Here is a 19,152-nt window from a genome sequence, read left to right on the forward strand (position 1 = left end):
GGTATACAGGATGAACGGATCATTGTATTGAGGAAATCCTAACAATGGAGCTGTCACTAGTTTTTGTTTCAAGGTATCAAATGCCTGTTGACATTCATCTGTCCATTTGAACACTTTGTTCTTATGCAATAAATTATGAAGTGGATGGGCAATCTTAGAAAAATCTCTGATAAAACGGCGATAGAAACCTGCCAGACCTAGAAAGCTCTTGACCTTAGAAACATTTGTAGGGACTGGAAAACTCTCAACAGCTGAAATCTTAGCTGGATCCGCAGAGATACCATCCTTAGTCAGAATATGACCCAAGAACTTAATTTTCTTCCTACCAAAGTGGCACTTCTTTGGACCTAGTTTCAAACCTGCTTCTCGCAATCGTGTCAAAACATTATTTATATGAAGCAGATGATTATCAAAAGTATTACTATACACAACAAGATCATCGAGATAGACGACGAGGTGGCTCCAAATTAATTCTCGAAATAAATGCTGCATTGTCTGTTGAAACAAAGCACTAGAATTACGTAAACCCTGAGGTAAAGTATTCCATTCATATTTCCCATCTAAACTAACAAATGCCGTTTTGTGAGAATCCCTCTCATCTATTGCCAATTGCCAAAACCCAGACGTCATATCAAGGGTAGTGAAATATTTAGGAGACTTATCTCCTATCATGTCTAGACAATCCTGCAAACCAGGCAAGGGAAATACGATTGGCACTGTTTGTTTATTTAATTCCCTATAATCAATAACTAGTCTATACGCACCTGACGGTTTCTTGACCAATAACAGTGGACTACTATACTGTGAAGTTGAAGGTGTAATAACACCCTGGTCAAGTAAATTATCTAACTGAGACCTTATTTCTTTGCGTTTGTCTGGGGAGACACGATATGGCGGCCGAGAGACAGGTTTTGCATTCTCATTTAATTCAATTCTATGCTTAATGACATCACAATAACCTAACGTCCCTGATTTATCAACGAAAGCATCCCTATTCTGCCATAGAACTGACTGTAATTGTTCAAGTTGTTGGTCAGATAAGTCATGGTCAGTCCAGTCAAAATCAGAAAAGAATTCTCTCTGTTCTCGTGTTAAAGGACAAGCAATAGGGGGATACGTCTGACTAGCGCCCAAGTCAATATTATACAATTGATCACCATCAGATAGTGGTTTAAAAACACCTAGCCTTGTATTCCTCCTCAAAGTAACATCATTGTCGCTTGCATTAGCAATTCTAATTGGAACTAAATCATTCTCAGTTTTAGCCAGTACACGCGCTGTTACTAAGCCAAGGTGACACAAAGATTTAATATTAGGCGTGGTGCCAAGTATTCCATCACCAACGTGAGATGGAAGCCGTGCAGATATAATACATTCTGATTTCGCAGGAATTAAATATTTGTCAGCTGATCGCATAAATAGCTTCGAACGAAGACGCAATTTATTCTTGGCCATATCTATAATCGCTCTATGCATTTTCATGAAATCGACACCTATGATTAGTGGCTTATTAAGATTGTCTACAAGGTGAGCTGGCATAAGGACACTACGATTATTTATAATAGCCGGAATATTAATTAAACCTCGAACTGGTAACCTACCACCTGAAGCTACTGTTATATAATCATGAGAAGACTTTACTATTTGTACACGTCTAAGTTCTGGTATTTCCTTCAATAATTTACTCGTAACTACTGTAACTGAAGAACCTGTATCGACCAAAGCACTAACATTCTTACCATAAATCCTAACATTAATCAAATTGCTATTATGCATCTTATCTGTACTAATACTGCTAAGCGTAGGTGTATTAATAGACAAGTTAGCATTACATGTATTATTATTTAACTGACGATCACTGTGCATTACACATGAAGGGCTAGTGTGTCCTGGCTTGTTACATAATCGACATACTGGTTCACCTGATCTGATCTGTTGACCTCCATAAGTTGGTCCATGTCTATTAGTCTTAAGTTCTCGAGAGTATGGATCAGATGTGAAAGTGTTCTGTCTTACCGCATGACTTGTGAAATGTTGATCGTCCCTGTTTGGCTCGTCTTGTGATGTCATCTTCGAAATAAGCTGTTCATGTAGACGGGTATTCAAGTTGAGTGCGTCAGTAAGAGAGTCACATGTTTGCTGAAGGATGTCACGGTCGCTGGCCCCTGGATCCGATGTTGACTTTTCCACTCCCATTTTCCCTTGACCATCCAAATCCTGTACCATTTCTGCTAAACGTGCAAAATTCACTGCTTCTCTGAAGGTCGTTGGCTCTTTCAGAACAACAGGTCCAAATAACGAACGGCTCATCCCCTGCAAAAAAATACTCAAGATTTCCTCGCCATTAATATCTCTACCATAACGACACAATATGTCCCTTACACGAGACGCATATTCTTCAATATTCTCATCGTCACTTTGTTTGATTCTCTGCAAGTCTTGGTCCACCTTCCATCTTGGACCCCCATCTTGAAAACGCCCTATGAAAGCCCGTCGCACGTAAGCCCAGTTGACTGCAACGTTTTCTGGTAATGATACAAACCATCGTTCGGCCTCTCCAGTTAGCAATAGAGTGAAGGTATGCAAACTTTGGTCATCGTTGTATCCTTTCAAACTAATAAAAGCATCGAATTTACAAAGCCATTTCTTCACTATTTCATCGCCTGTAAATTTGGGCGGCAATAGGTCAAGTCCCATTATGTGTTGTAAGTTGAAAATGCGTTAATCATTAATACATCAGTGTTCATATAGTTACGGCAAATGAACATACTGGGTGCGGTCCATCAAGTTCAATCATACAACTGTTACAGTGCATTACTTTTACTCGTCCATTTCGGAGTTCATTAGTTTCGGAGAATACAATGTCAGTTCTAGAACCAGATACATGGCCAATGCCCGGATTCTCCACCATTGAAACGCTGTTGATCGGCTTACTGTGCAGTTTATCGATATTTAACGTTCAAACGGGGAAGTACTCACTCGCACTGCTGTTCCAATCGTCAGTCTATTTCATTAAAGACTATAACGTTGAATTAGCCGACCAACTAGTTTCTTCTCAAACCATCTCTTCTACGAGGTACCGTACCGACTTGGATTGTGTTGAGTAGAACTCACAACGAAACATACGTATCTGGTTCAACGAACGCCAAGCTAACCACTTGGTTGATTTTATTACATGACCACTCTCCGTCTCCGCCTCTCCTCTCGAGATGGGCTAAAAACCCAACTTAAATACATTTCCAAGTTTACACAAAATCTCTATTCTTAGAGTATGACGTATTCTTAAGTCTTATGATGAAAGACATCATCCGAGATCTAATATCCAATCACCTTCCCTAGATTAGTAATACAAGTTCATATCTCAAAGACCATAAAATAGTCATGTCATAATAAAACTTGTTGACAGTTCAATCGTACCTGGTACAAACAATTCAGAAACACCCCATGTAGAGATGTCAAAGACCTATGTTGTTACGCAACGGAATGTCACTGTATGTTCAAAGTTTAAATGCTTTTTGACTTCAATTTAGAGTTCATATAGAAAATTTACCAAAATGTCCTAAATGGATATATTTTAGATTTGTGACTCGTAACACATTCACACACATACATACATACATACATACATACATACATACATTCACACATACATACCTACATACATACATACATACATACACACACATACATACATACATACATACATACATACATACATACACACACATACATACATACACACATACATACACACACACATACATACATACATACATACATACATACATACATACATACATACATACATACATACACACACACACACACACACATACATGCATACATACATACATAGACCATATATACAACGTTGGTTTCATTTCAGCGCAGAAAAATGCAATCACCTGGTGTAAAGAAACATCTAAACGATAGTGGTTATGTTGCAATAAGGTTTATTACTACAGTACTGCTACAGTTACAGAGCAAACTACATCAAAAGCATCATCTACAACACTCACTCAGCAAAAACGAATTTAACATTCAGAAAACAGGATGTTACATCCTATTGGATTTTAAATCTACCTGTTGGGTCAGATGACGTCAGCAGCGTCACCACTTATTGGAATATCAAGTGATCGGCCCGAGAGACGGGGTCGAGCCAATCGCAAATACAAACATTTTGTAGGTGATGTAATCATGACTTTGGAAGAATGTTGCGTCGCTACTACGTGTAATATGGTACGCAATCGTTTGATTTTAATATGAACCGCTAGTAGTTAAATTTTTGCTAAGCTTGTGTTGAGAGGACCTAAACAAGATCAAAACAGGTGACAACACTTTAAGTTAGCTAACTTGCAACCAATTCTGCTGCGTGATCATGCGGTAACAATCCCTTTCTTACCTACGTTTGCGATAAATTTTGAGTAGCTAAGAAAAAATAAATTCCTTTCATAAATAGTAGACAGTTTGAATAATTAAAGGACTAATAAGAAATAATGAAGCGTTTCCATGCATGTCTTAATACCAGGATCTGTGTGATAAATGATAAAGAGATCAATTAGTTTGCTGTCATATTCTCTGTATCCGATACTTTATTTTCATTACTTTTACATCAAAGGCGTCGTATAGAACATATTATAACTATCTAAAACAATATATGTTCAGAAATACACAAATTGATGCACTGACATTAGTATACATCAGCATCGGCAAGTTGGGCGTTGCATTCGTTTCGTCTATAGACACATACAAATATTATATTTTCAAAAATGTGTACCACGTTTACCCTAATGATAACTGTTTGTTACATTGGATCTAATTCACTAAGTTAATGAAAAATATGTATTTTGCTGTCTGGGGTTTCTTTGTTTGGTAATGTAGATACTGTAATAAAATTTGCTTGTGCCTAATTAAATAATAAAGGCCACGTTTATCTTGCCGGCGCTGTATGTTGTGATTATGACCCAGCTATTTTGGTTTTGGACATCATTTAGAATGATATCTTTCATACTCGGATCTACCCTACTATAGAAAAAATTCCAGTTCATCATATCATACAATAAAATACATGGCTTTATCTAGATCCGGAAGAGTGTTTGAAACGTACATGTCATTATTAGAGTATTCGTTTGCCGTCTATAACCTAACCCTTATACCAAAGATATTATCAATAAAGTGGAGAACATATAACACAGAGTGGCGAGATTTTTTGTAAATGATTACTCCAGATCAAGTAGTGTATCGGAAATCATCAAGGATTTACACTGGAGCACACTTAAAGACAGAAGAACTGTAAACAGACTGATGAGTACTCTACACAGAGCTAGACAAGGCCTCCTATCCCTGCCGGTAAATGATATCCTTCAGCCGATCCGGCGTCAGTCACGACACCAAAACAGCAACTGTTATCAAATTATACCAGCCCACCAAGACTGTTTCAAATTCAGCTTTTTCCCACAAACCGTAAAAGACTGGAACACGATACCATATCAACAACTACCATAGAAGATCCGAAAGAGCCATCATCGAGCACATCAACCAGCAAGAATAGCTAATTATTCATGCGAACACCATTTCCTGCATGCTTGACGCTACATGTAGTGTTATGCAGTACTTATCCAGATCCAGATCCAGATTCTAAATGGTATCCAAAACCAAATGCTGAGTTGATTACCGTAATTAGCATATAGAGGGTATAGTGCCGAACAATGAAAATGTTATTTTGAAGAAAAGGTCAAAAACTTATTTCGGCGCTTGACTATTATGACCCAGGGTCAAATTTAATTCATTATTTGTTCCTATTATCTGTCTTTACCCAGGAAGCATTTTGGTCAGAGCGGAGAAGAAATTGAAAATTCGGAAAATGTCATCGTTTTTTTTAATATGTCATTTATTGAAAACGTCAAAAAACTAACATTTGTTTCACTAAGTTTAACAAAGTCAACCTTTCAATCACGTTCTTTTTTTAGCGTAGCTATCTTTCAAAATAAAGGTTGGCCTTCGTAAGATCAGAACTCACAAAAATTAAAATTAAAAATGTCAAAAGTGAAGAGTAACACTCACAAAAATTAAAATTAAAAATGACAAAAGTGAAGAGCAACATTATAAATTCCCGCGTTAGGCCGTTTTAGCACTAACCCTCTTCGTATGTTAATTGTGTTCTTTTCGACGTCCTTGATGTATATTTTTTTTAAAAAAGAGAATAGAGTTGTTTTTCTCTCTTCAATGAAAATCAAAATGTACATATTACTATTACTAAATTTCTTCATATATGGTAGTTATAATTTATAAAGATTCAAGGTACAGGTTCCTGACAGGTAAACAATGACATGTTTTGAAATGAATGTTTCTCATTAAATAATGTTTACAACTATCTAAAACAATATCTTTTCAGAAAGGTTATTATGTTATCTTTTTATTGTTATTTTGTTTGCGTTTTCACCCAACACAGTTGTGTTTGGGGATGAAAACATGACTTTTTTATTCAATATTCTATGAAAAAATGTAACAGTTCACTTAACCTGCCAACAGACTACAAGGTCATTATGGTTTTTTGGGGTTTTTAGATTGTGTGGATTTCAAATATAGATTCGATAAAAATCCATAGCTCCTATCACCTGTTGTTCCTTAGCACTATTAAACTTAAAGTAAGACGGGTATAAATTGAAACTCTATAAACAAAATATATGCAATTGTGTATTGTCGAGTCGATTACTTTGTACTCACATCTTTGTTGTTAAATCCACTGCAGTCTTGTATTTCATCTGTCTTTTTACGTCCTGTAAGAAAACATACAAAGAACTTTTGGAAAAGTTGAGACCAAGGATACATATATATACAATGTAACCTAACTCTACGGACCATGTAAGCCGACTTTACCAGAAACTAAACAAACACCAACACTTCTTTTTCAAATTACATGTATGGGGAACTACATAGAAGGCTACATAACATGGACCTTGTGCTTCACACATTGGTGTGTCGTATTGCATGCTTCAATGTAAACACATTAATCTTGACAGTTTCAGATTACGAAAATCCGGGATATTCGCCGGACAGATTAAGCTTGCATTGCGCATGGCCCATGCGCAATATACGAAAAAACTAGCAATTGTACAAGATGATTTCATATTATCTTGGCAGTCTCTGCAGATAAAAGCCAAAATCACGAAAACCAGAATGCATACTAGGCTTTCTTCACTCGACATGTAAGAGGAATATTACACTCCCAAATATGGATGTTTGTGCCTGCAAATCGGAATGTCATCATATCCAAATTACTATCTGATACCCATGCGCAAATACCCAATATAATGCTGCGGGTGTCCCTCTATTTAATATTGTAGTGAGACTCGTCTCTATCTATCTATCTATCTATCTATCTATCTATATATCTGTCTATCTATCTGTCTGTCTGTCTGTCTGTATGTCTGTCTGTCTGTCTGTTGCCGAAAAAGCCGTCACATTATGAATCATTTCCTCTGATCGGTGATGAATCAGATGCACACCTCGGATACGCTGACCTGTAGTTGCTTTTAAAGTTAGCAGAGTTGGTTGGTTGGATGGATGGATGGGTGGGTGGGTGAATGAATGAATGAATGAATGAAGTGGTGGGTTGATTGGTCGATCAGTCAGTCAGTCAGTCAGTCAGTCAGTCAGTCAGTAAGTAAAGTTAGTGACATCTTACCCAATACAGGTTACACCTGCATCTTCTACATGGCCGCAATTATGATTACCCCATCCTAGATGTCTACAGTCACTAAGACTACTCTCGTATCCATTACATCTAAGGTTATCAAGCCAAATTGTCCCACTACCCTCGCCATAGAGTGCATTGCCATGTGCAGACGCATAATGACTATGGAAAGAATAGAAGTTGAATGAATTCAATAGCAGTATAAGTCCAAAAGTCCATACAAGAAAAACTGTGCCAGTTAACGACATGAATGGGGTAAGAAGCTTCGACACTTTGACGGTTATCCGTTTTCAATCATTGTGGTGACTGATGATGCCAAATAGCTTGTTCCTTTCACACGTTTACATTTATGAGTTCAATAACTTGGATCCCTGCCTTTCAGCCACTGAAATACATCATGGCATTGCGATGTGTTTCCTCGGAGAATAGATTGTTCATTTGAATATATTACCTTGTGCTATTAACATGCAATGGCTTTGTTATCTCTGAAATTGTGCTGTGCTCAAAGCTAGCACTGCACACAAAATACTTGCCTATATCCAAGCTGCCTACAAATCACTTCTGCCTCATTGACATCAAATTCATCATCACAGACTGTTCCCCATTCACCATCATGGTAGATTTCCACGCGTCCCATGTTTTCAGAATACCCATTTACTAATCGGACATCGCCGTCAAAAGGCTCTGCATACAAAAAAGATCAGAATGTCATATATAAATAAAGCTGCTGATAGGGAGGCAATCGAAGCGTTTTGTATGTCCCTTCTTTTCTGTCTGTCTGTCTGTCTGCCTGTCTGTCTGTCTGTCTGTCTGTCTGTCTGTCTGTCTGTCTGTCTGTCTGTCTGTCTGTCTGTCTGTCTGTCTGTCTTTCTTTCTTTCTTTCTTTTTCTTTCTTTCTGTGTATGTGTGTGTGTGTGTCTGTGCGTGCCTGCCTCCCTGTAGGACCAATATTTGATATTAGTTAGCTAAACATTCACTACAGCATTCGAAGTAAAGACGAAAGTACAACATTGTGTGTGAATCGACAAAGGTGACAGTATCTCAATGGGTATGTACAGTCTTTTATTTCCAAGGATGACCTATGGGACGAATCCCATTTACATGCTCCGACAGTAAAATTGTACAAAACAGACACCACAACATGCACAAACTAAAATGCACTCGAAATGGAAAACAGACAAAAATAAACGCCTAACATAAAAACAACATATCACATTACAATAAAAACACTTATAATTAAGCATACCAACTGAAAAGTCAAAACACATTAATCTAAAATAATCTGAAAATATGACATGGTTATAGTTTAATCTGTCTGTCTGTCTGTCTGTATACATGTCTGTCTACATGTCTGTATGTATGTATGTATGTATGTATGTATGTATGTATGTATGTATGTATGTATGTATGTATGTATGTAAGCATGCATGCATGGATGGATGGATGGATGGATGTATGGAAGAATAGATGTATGTATGTATGTATGTATGTATGTATGTATGTATGTATGTAGGTAGGTATGAATGGATGGATGGGTGGATGTATGTTCTTATGTATCCATGTATGTGACAGCAAGACATATACAGATAATTCAAATTCAATTCAATTCAATTCAATTCAATTCAATTCAATTCAATACATGCATGCATGCATACGGACATGATGACTCAATAAAGTACAGCATTAATTCTAATGAAAGGCAACACGCGTTACCATTACAAAAATCACCTTGACTGATTACATTTGGGAAACTATGCCATGTATATTAATGAATCATTTGCATTAGAATGATATCGGGTAATTAATTTGAAATCATTTCAAATTTCAGTTCCCATATACTTTGTCCCACATTTACATGATAACAAAATTAATTTGCTATGGTATCTATGGTTGAAAAGTTTAATATATCCATTTTATATTAATAAACGTTTTAATAATTCGGTGTTATCTTAGTTTTGCGTCACAGGTCATACAATTTAATATACATATTTATTCTATAACCATTGTCAAAGTTATTAATCTTTACCATATAACGCTTCAGAATGTTATTCAACACATAAAGTGTACAGTGGCTGATGCATGCACGATTGAGTGTTAAGTTTGTTTTTGATTCAATACATCCTGGAGGCTTAACAATTGTCAATTGTGAGTTCCATAGTTTGGGAGCAACATGTGATAATGGACGACATCCGTGGTTGATCATATGTCTGCCATTTGTTGTTGTGAGCAGATTCCTGTTTGTAGAACGTAGGGAGCGATAATCAGATAAGATAAAAACAATTACTAACTTACCATGATGCCTGTCCTGTGGTGCCTTCCCCCACCACAACAAGAAACCTTGTGTACTGTCCAACCACGATGAGATAAAGCCTGGCAGAATATCCAACGGAGACGTAAATTCTGGTAACATATCACCCCATAACACTGATGAAGGCACAGTTACCATTTCAACCGGCCATGACCAATAATAGTCTGTTGTATTAGCCCACCACGAATCGTACGACGATGCCACGCTGTCTGAATGATACCACCGTTGAGGAGACCATGTTGACACATCTCCCAAATCCATTGGATTGTCAGTTGCATATCTTGCCTTTCGGATAGAGGCACCACACTACAAAACATGAATAAAAGATAAAACGCAAATTATTATCTTTGAATATATAGTTTAACATTCTGCTTAGTTAGGAGGTAAGCTATTTAAGACTACAGTCACAGCACTCTCAATACCAGAAATATTTGGCTTTATCTCAGATAACCAACACAATGTAAGTCATTTTTATCAAAACAATATTTTCACCAAATAAACCACGCTGGTGTGTATTTTTTATATTCAGTAACATTATGTAATACAATATTATAACCGATCGCGATCAGATGTTATAGTAATAAGCTAATAATTGGTAACAAGCTTCTACAACATAGTCAAACCTCACGACTTTTTCAGACATAATATTGTTGAGAAGCCTGTATTTACAACAGCCATTTTGTCTGCATGAAATGAAATGACGTATCATCATGCAGACATCAAATGCAGACGTCTATGGCGTAGAATGCCTGCCAATATTCGAAAATGCAATACTGCAATGACTATATGCAATAATGCAATGACTACATGCGATAATGCGATGACTACATGCAATACTGCGATGACTACATGCAATACTGCAATGACTACATGCGATGACTACATATGCAATGACTACATGAGATGACTACATGCAATGACTATATGCGATATGACTACATGAGATGACTACATGCGATATGACTACATGAGATGACTATATGCAATATGACATGTAGTCATATCGCATGTAGTAATCTCATGTAGTCATGTCATGTAGTCATATCGCATGTAGTCATCTCATGTAGTCATATCGCATGTAGTCATCACATGTAGTCATCTCATGTAGTCATATTGCATGTAGTCATTGTGATATGCGACAGACACAATGATTACAGAAGTAACGAACTTGCTTTAATAATAACATGGCTGAACTAGGTAGAAAGTACAATAACAACGATACGTCATAGAATGACAAATAATGCATGCAGGAGGGCGCTGTCCATTTAGGTACAACTTGGTAATGACAGATATTGTTATAACGTCCGATAGATATATACTAGTGTCCATCTATATGATGTTAATACAGTGTCCACGAGTAGTTTAACCATATTCTATCACACCCCCCTTTCCAGTTGGCTTCCTCTTGACACAACTTGTAGTTACCACGTAGTCTTTCTGCCATACTGGCGGCTTGACGGTCCTCTGGGATGTTCTTCGTCCTCCACTTTGCTGTGACTGAGGTGAGGCGGTTGCTTGTGGTAGTTGTTCTGGTTGTTTCACAGTAGTGTCTGGAGGCTTTGCGTCAGCAGCTTTGATGTCTGGATATGGTGGATTGATGGTGACTTTCTCTGCTGTTTTGTTCATCATGTGCTTGTTGCGACGCAAAGTTCGTCCCTGACTTGTTGTGACAACGTAGCTTCTTGGAGCGGAATACTTCTCTTCTACTATTGCGGGGATCCACTCTCTGCTGTGTGGATCAAGTTTCACTCTCACTGATTCTCCCTTCTCAAAACTGGGTCTATCTCTCACACCCCTGTTGTAAAACTTTGCTTGTTGTTCTTGTCTGCTTATCAGCTGTTGTTTACTGTCAGCTGCTAGGTTTGGACTAAGCAGTGTCTGCTTCATAGGAATATCATCTCTGAGTCTCCTACTAAACAGCATCTGTGCAGGGCTGTATCTCATGCCAGTTATAGGAGTGTTTCTGTAGCGTAGTAATGCTAGGTTAGGATCAGTGTTATCTTCCTTGCATTTCCGTAGCATCATCTTTACTATACCAACATACTTCTCTGCTTCTCCATTGCTCTGTGGATATCTTGGGCTTGATGTACAGAGCTGGAAATTCCACCTTTCCGCAAACTCTCTAAATTCCACTGCACCAAACGGCATGTTGTCAGCAATTACTGTTTCAGGAATTCCATGACGAGCGAAGATGATTTTCATAGCTTGAATGACGGAACTTGCAGTCTTCCTGTGTAGCCTTGCTAGTTCTGGATACTTCGAATAGTAGTCTACCAAGATGACATAATCTCGGCCGCCAAATGTGAAGATATCGGCTCCCAACTTCTGCCAAGGGTCATCTGGGATCTCATGTTGTTTGATTGGTTCTTTCCTGTTGTTGTGTCGAAACTTTTGGCAAACTTTGCAGTTTAACACAATGTTGTCAATGTCTTTGCTCATCCCAGGCCAATACAGGATGTCTCTAGCGAAACTCTTTGTTTTCTCGATCCCTTGGTGACCTGCATGTAACTTTTCAAGTGCGAAGGGTCGTTCTGTCTTTGGGATGATTAGACGGTTCGACAGAAACAGTAGGTCATCCTCTTGATAGATTTCATCTCTTAGGTTATAGTATGGATGTAACTCTGGTGGTAAACGATATATGGGTGGCCATCCATTGATGAGATACTTCTTGATGAGTTGTGATGTTTCATCTTGCATGGTTGAAGACTTGTATTCATCCATTTTCTTTGTAGAGGCAGGATAGTATGTCATCACTGAGTGTACAAATATGTCTTTGGATCCATCTGGTTCTGGCTTGCCATCGACATAAGCTCTGCTGAGTGCGTCGGCGATATGCATCTGGTTACCTGGCTTGTACACTATGTTTAGCTTGTATCTCAATAATTTGAGGAGCATAAGTTGCAATCTTGGAGATACCTTGTGTAAGTCTTTCTTCTGGATTGATTCCAGTGGCTTGTGATCTGAGTGTACGGTGACGTCTGTGCCATAGATGTAGTGGTGGAACCTCTGTGCTGCAAACACAATAGCTAAGAGCTCCTTCTCGATCTGCGCATATCTCTGTTCTGTCTCAGTTAGAGGTCTAGATGTGTATGAGACTGGCTGATCATCTTGAAGAAGACAGGCTCCCAAACCACACTGGCTAGCGTCTGCTTGTATTGTTAAGGGTTTGTTCTCATCATAGAACTTGAGAACTACTTTGGAGCTAAGGACCTTCTTGATTTTCATCATTGCATCCTTTTGTGGTCTGCCCCAAAACCATGGTATTCCATCCTTGACAAGTTGTCTCAAAGGTTCAGTCAGCTGGGCCTTGTTTGGGATAAACGGTGATAAGAAGTTTATCATACCCAGGAATCGCTGCAACCCTTTCTTGTTTACTGGGTCTGGCATGTTTTCTATGGCTTCTATCTTGCTTCTGTCAGGTTCTATACCATTTGCAGAGATCTTCACACCATGATATACCACTTCAGTCTTCTTAAACTGTAACTTCTTTACATTGAATTTGATGCCCGTTTCTTTAGCTCTCTCTAGAACTTTGTAGAGTGCGACATCATGTTGTTCTTCTGTCTCTGATGCTATTAGCATATCATCTGCTATAATGTGAACGTTCTCTATGTCACCAAACATCTGGAATCCCTTCTTCTGTAGTACCTCACTAGCACTGGAGATACCAAAGGGCATCCTCTTGAAACGGAATCTTCCAAATGGGGTTTGAAATGTGGTAAGGTCACATGATTTCTCATCAAGCTCTACCTGCCAGAAAGCTGAGGATTGGTCAATTATCGTGAATAGCTTTGGCTTGCCAAGCTTTGCAACAACTTCTTGGAAGGTTGGTATCATGTAGTGTTCACGCTTTATGTATTTGTTCAGCCCTCTAGGGTCAAGGCATAGTCGTAGGCTGCCATCCTTTTTCTCGGTGCATACCATACTGTTGACCCAATCAGTAGGGTGCTCTACTTCTTCAATGACATCTTGTTCTTTCATTTCTGCAAGCTTTTTTTTCAGCTCGTCTCTGATTTTATGTGGTATTCGTCTTGGTGGGTTTATCTTTGGCTGGGCATCCTCTGACAAAGTTATCTTGTACTGTCCAGGATACTTGCCAAGTTTGCCATCGAATACTGATGCGTAGTCATGTTTGATCTGTTCCTCAGTGGCACCTTTATATTCTGACTTGCTGAGTGTACAGACGTAAGCACTGGAGTTTTCACCTCTCTTGATGAGTCCTAGGTCAATGGCTGTATTTAGACCTAATATTGGGCAGTTCATTTGCTTTGTGACGAAGACTTCAGCTATGGTTTGTGTCTTCTTTGCTTTGAAGGTGACCCTTGCTCTGCCTACCTGGTCAAGATTACCACCATCTAGTGTTTGTAGTATTACACCAGATTTGGTCAAGCGTGGTGTCGCTGACATTTTCCTCCATGTATCAAGTGAAATCAGATTAGCTTCTGCACCTGTGTCTACCTTGAAGTTTAACTGTGTCTCTGCAACTTGGACTGGTTCCATCCAGGCATGTTTGGTCTTGTTTATATGGCCAACCATGAGTACACCTCCCATTTCAAATAGGCTTTCCTGACTTGAGGATATGTGTTGAGTGGCGTGTACTGTTTTACGTGGTGTAGAACTTCTGCATAATTTGGCAAAATGGTTCTTTTTGTGACATTTATGGCATTCTTTGCCATATGCAGGACATCTTCTTGGCGCATGTGTATTGCCACAGTTACCACAGGTTTCCTTTCCCTTGTCAGCTTGGGTCATCCTTTCTTGTCGATATTTGGGTGTTGTCTTTTGTCTGCGTCTGGTAAAGGCTTCTATGTTTCTTTCATCAGTTGTCCCAGTAGCCATTTGCTTTACTTCTTTCCTTGTTGTCTCTGCTGCGATGCACTTGTCGTGTACACTTTCTAGAGATAAGTCGTCAATTTCCAGGAGCTTCTCCTTCAATTCTTTGTCGGTCATGGAAAAGACAATCTTGTCACGTATCATATTGTCTTTCTCTTTGAATTCACACTGGTCTGCTAGCCTCTGTAGCATTGTGAAATAGTTGACAAAGTCGACTCCTTCTTTCCACTGATGACTCCAGAATTTGTATCTGTTGAATACTATTCTCTTCTTGCCTTCGAAATGGGTTTCAAATTTCTTGAGTACGACCTCATATTTAGTTTTGTCTTCATCATCACCCCAGGCAAACTGGTTATATCGTTGACGTGCCTCAGAGCCTATTGTGTTCAATAGTCTAGCTATTTTTACTGCATCCGGCTTTTTATCAGCCTCTTGGGCCAGCAGAAAAATTTCGAAATCTTGTTTGAAACATCTCCAGTTTTCAGCTATATTGCCTTGAAGTGACAATGGTTCTGGTAATCTGAAGTCTGAAGGCATCTTATAAAAAAGCTCTCGAACGAGGTTATCGTAAGTATATGATGTACTGCCTTGACGCGACGACTTTTGCTTGAAATGGCGAACTTCCGGTTCTAAGATTCACTGTGGAAATGTGACTGTTTGTATTCTAGCAAACGGAACTCTAAATACTGCTTACCAGTAGACTGTGTTAGTTTGTGATCGCCGTGGATCGACTTGTTACTGTTGGTGTCTTGGGGTTTTCTGTAACTCACTGTGGAAGTTGACGTCGGCTTGCTTTGAACTTCACAATTCCATCCATGTGATTGTGACTGTGACTGCACTGGGTCGTAGCTCTCGTCGCTGAAAGACGGCTAACTCTGTGCATACACCCGTTTTAGGACGTTCTGTTAACGTTTCCTGTTGTGGGTTCCTTGACGTTCCTTGTCGCTAACGGACTAGTCACTTCTGACACCATGTGATATGCGACAGACACAATGATTACAGAAGTAACGAACTTGCTTTAATAACAACATGGCTGAACTAGGTAGAAAGTACAATAACAACGATACGTCATAGAATGACAAATAATGCATGCAGGAGGGCGCTGTCCATTTAGGTACAACTTGGTAATGACAGATATTGTTATAACGTCCGATAGATATATACTAGTGTCCATCTATATGATGTTAATACAGTGTCCACGAGTAGTTTAACCATATTCTATCACAGTCATCTCATGTAGTCATATCACATGTAGTCATCGCATGTAGTCATCTCAAGTAGTCATATCGCATGTAGTCATCTCATGTAGTCATATGCATGTAGTCATCTCATGTAGTCATATCGCATATAGTCATTGCATGTAGTCATCACATATAATCAATTGCATATGTAGTCATTGCATGTAGTCATTGCAGTATTGCATGTAGTCATTGCATTATCGCATGTAGTCATTGCAGTATTGGATTTGCATATAGTCATTTCAGTATTGCATTTTCGAATATTGGCATGCATTCTACGCCATAGACGTCAAAACAATGGCGCCCGCATGTCTGCCTCTGTGACATTCATTTGAACGGTTTATTTCATTTATACACAATGTAGCAAAGACAATAATATGTTGCTATTAAAGTGTAGCATGTACAGTTTCTTACTGGTTTCTGTGTGGTTGTATCAAACAGATAAGATGAACGGTATTTTGAAGACCACTGTAAGGCAAAACTGTGGTCATGGCAATTGTTGATTACGACGGAATGAGGATACGTGTACTGTTCTTTCGCCTCTGAGAAAAATACCTTTTACGGGGCAAAATTTGCCGATAAAGTTTTCTTCTAGTAGCAAGCATGAAGTGTAACGACTGTGGAACACGACGTGGAGTTCGTCTATGTAATGGGGATTTAGACCTCTGCAAAGACTGCAATGCAAAAAGATTCCCGACTTCGAACTCAACACCAAGTGTCAACATGGCTGTGGGTAATGATGATGCAACAGTCGACACCAAGTTTACCAGTATTCTTATGACTATCGATACCCTTTCAAAGAAAGTCGACAGCATAGGCATACTTCAAGGTAAAATTGACACTCTACAGAACTCTGGACAGTACCTGAATTCTTTTTTTTGAAGAATACCGAGAACAAATAGCGAAGGTCGAGAGCGAAAACAAAGAACTAAAACAACAGCTGTCAATGACGCAAGACAAATTATCGACGACCGAGCGAGAAATGCAGGACTTACAACAGTACACAAGGCGTAACAATTTAGGAATTCACGGTATCCCAGAGAACAGAAAGCGCAAGCAAGTAGGGTGGATATTTGCCTGGACACACAATGGTAATATTTATGTCAGGAAAGAAAAAGGACAACAACATCTCTGTATGAGGTCTGTCGATGATTTGCAGAATATCATCTAATGGTACTCTGTATGTAGTTACTCAGTGTTTCAGGCTAATCTCATTGCACAATGTCAACTTTCTTTGAAAATACAGAGGATACTTATAAGTTAACTTGTCAATCATACTCTGTAGAAGATATTAATCGTTTTTATCTACTAAATATCATCTTTTACATCTAAACATACGTTCCTTGAAGAAGAATTCTGATGACTTTCATTTATTTCACAACAGTATGACGCAGACAATATGAAATAAAAAAAGAAACCGTTCAAGGTCAGATACAATTAAGTTTGATTATTAACAACAAAGTTTCTATAGCGTCACAATGTTGTTAATTTTGATGAATAGTAAGCTATATACATAGCCGTATGTATTGAACCAACTTATCTGCATGCATGATAAGAAATATGAAGCTGGCATTATACCTGAAAACAAAGTAATTAATTTTCCAATAAACAAAATAAGTAAGGATTGACATACCGTATAGGTGGAGTAATGCAGCAACACCAAACACAGAATAGCGCCAAAGTTCTTCATCTCTCCTATGCTTCTAGAGCTTGTGATGGACATCGTCTGTCTACCAAGTGGTTCTAAGGCTATCGTGACTTGATGAGGTATTTATATTTAGTTTGCTTTCTTTAAAATTATTCACCAGGACATCTCGCTAAGCGCATTGTACTAATAAACGAGTTTCTATGAAAAGGCGTTATTTTCCCCTGGTACTTGTTCAGTCCCAGAATGAAAAAAAAAATGTATTTTAAGAGAGAAAAACACTTTAGTTCCTAAGCATAATCACAAAGGAAATACTAGTATAGACAATATAAATATTCAGCAGAGCTCTATCATCCTGCCATCGTTCTTTTGAATTTTAGCACATAATGTTCAGTTTCCCCTAGACTCCTCTATAATGTATACAATAACCTGTCATAATGTATACAATAATGTATGCACATCATGTATACCTGTCTGCAATGTACAAAATGACCTGTCCATTCTCGTATTCATTCTAGTAGTGTTCTACCCCCAGTATTCGGTTTTTGAGCTTTTGTCTACAAACCCTGCATAAACATGGACATTTTTACATTGTTGAATCAAATTTCATAAATTCACTGATCGACTGCTATGCATGTTACATGTTGTATTGAAAAGTTGAATACTAGTAGTTTCAATACACTTTATGAGTAGAAAAAGAAGCTGCATCCATTACTCAGAACGGCGATACTTAAAATAAATTTATTATAAATTACAGATATTGTCCTTTCCAGATCAATCACTGGACTCTTCATATTTGTCATTGATTTTGTCAAACCAATTGATCAATAAACTAGAACTTTCAGAATGTTTCAGGGAGAGACCAGAAATTGAAGAATATATGGAACAAAGATACTCAAAAATTCTCATAAGTGGTCTGTGATTGGTGTACATATTCTATACACCAAAGTTGTGTCAGCTGGGCAATCAGTCTGTTTTACCACAGTGAATATTATCAGACTGGAGTTTGTGTACACACAGACCAAGAACCACAATTGGTACTTTGGAAAACTATTTAGGTATTTTATCAGAATAGCAAAGAGGGTTTATCAAATTCAATAAAATATCAAACACAGTTTTTTGTACATATTTGGTTTCCTGTTCAATTTTTAAATATTTTTCACTTAAATGCCGTGTGATTTCTGAAGAAAATCAGTCCCTTTGCTATCCCAGTGAATTAGCATACAGATACCATATAGTGTACCCACTGAATTTAAATCAAGAGAAATGACTCCAAATTGATTATAACTGACGGAACTGATGGAACTGAAATAGACATTAGTGACTCTGATGAGAGTGAATCCAATACTAGTGTAATAGGTATTATTGAAAGTGATAGAAAAACTAACATTGGTGAAAGTACATTTGGTGATAGTGATTCTGAAGAAACGAT

At 38.1% G+C, this 19,152-nt stretch overlaps 1 protein-coding gene across 1 annotated transcript; it reads right to left on the reverse strand.

Moving 5' to 3' along the window:
- Positions 1-3,974: 3,974 nt before the first annotated feature.
- On the reverse strand, positions 3,975-17,802 carry LOC144445651 (putative DMBT1-like protein). Its single transcript, XM_078135277.1, has 6 exons — positions 17,709-17,802; positions 9,989-10,310; positions 8,230-8,380; positions 7,688-7,858; positions 6,727-6,779; positions 3,975-4,531 (listed from the first exon to the last, which is right to left on the reverse strand). Exons 1-5 carry the CDS (start codon positions 17,796-17,798, stop codon positions 6,773-6,775), a joined length of 741 nt encoding a protein of 246 aa, XP_077991403.1. The 5' UTR covers positions 17,799-17,802; the 3' UTR covers positions 3,975-4,531; positions 6,727-6,772.
- Between the last annotated feature and the right edge of the window lie 1,350 nt (positions 17,803-19,152).

This window comes from Glandiceps talaboti, chromosome 14, assembly GCF_964340395.1.
Source record: "Glandiceps talaboti chromosome 14, keGlaTala1.1, whole genome shotgun sequence".
NCBI lineage: Eukaryota > Metazoa > Hemichordata > Enteropneusta > Spengelidae > Glandiceps > Glandiceps talaboti.

Coding starts and splice junctions, on each gene's coding strand:
- LOC144445651 (XM_078135277.1), bottom strand. CDS start 17,798: ATGTCCATCACAAGCTCTAGAAGCATAGGAGAGATGAAGAACTTTGGC. Junction 10,311..17,708: donor TGCATTACTCCACCTATACG/GTATGTCAATCC, acceptor CATGTTTTGTAG/TGTGGTGCCTCTATCCGAAA. Junction 7,859..8,229: donor TGTAGGCAGCTTGGATATAG/GCAAGTATTTTG, acceptor TTCTTTCCATAG/TCATTATGCGTCTGCACATG.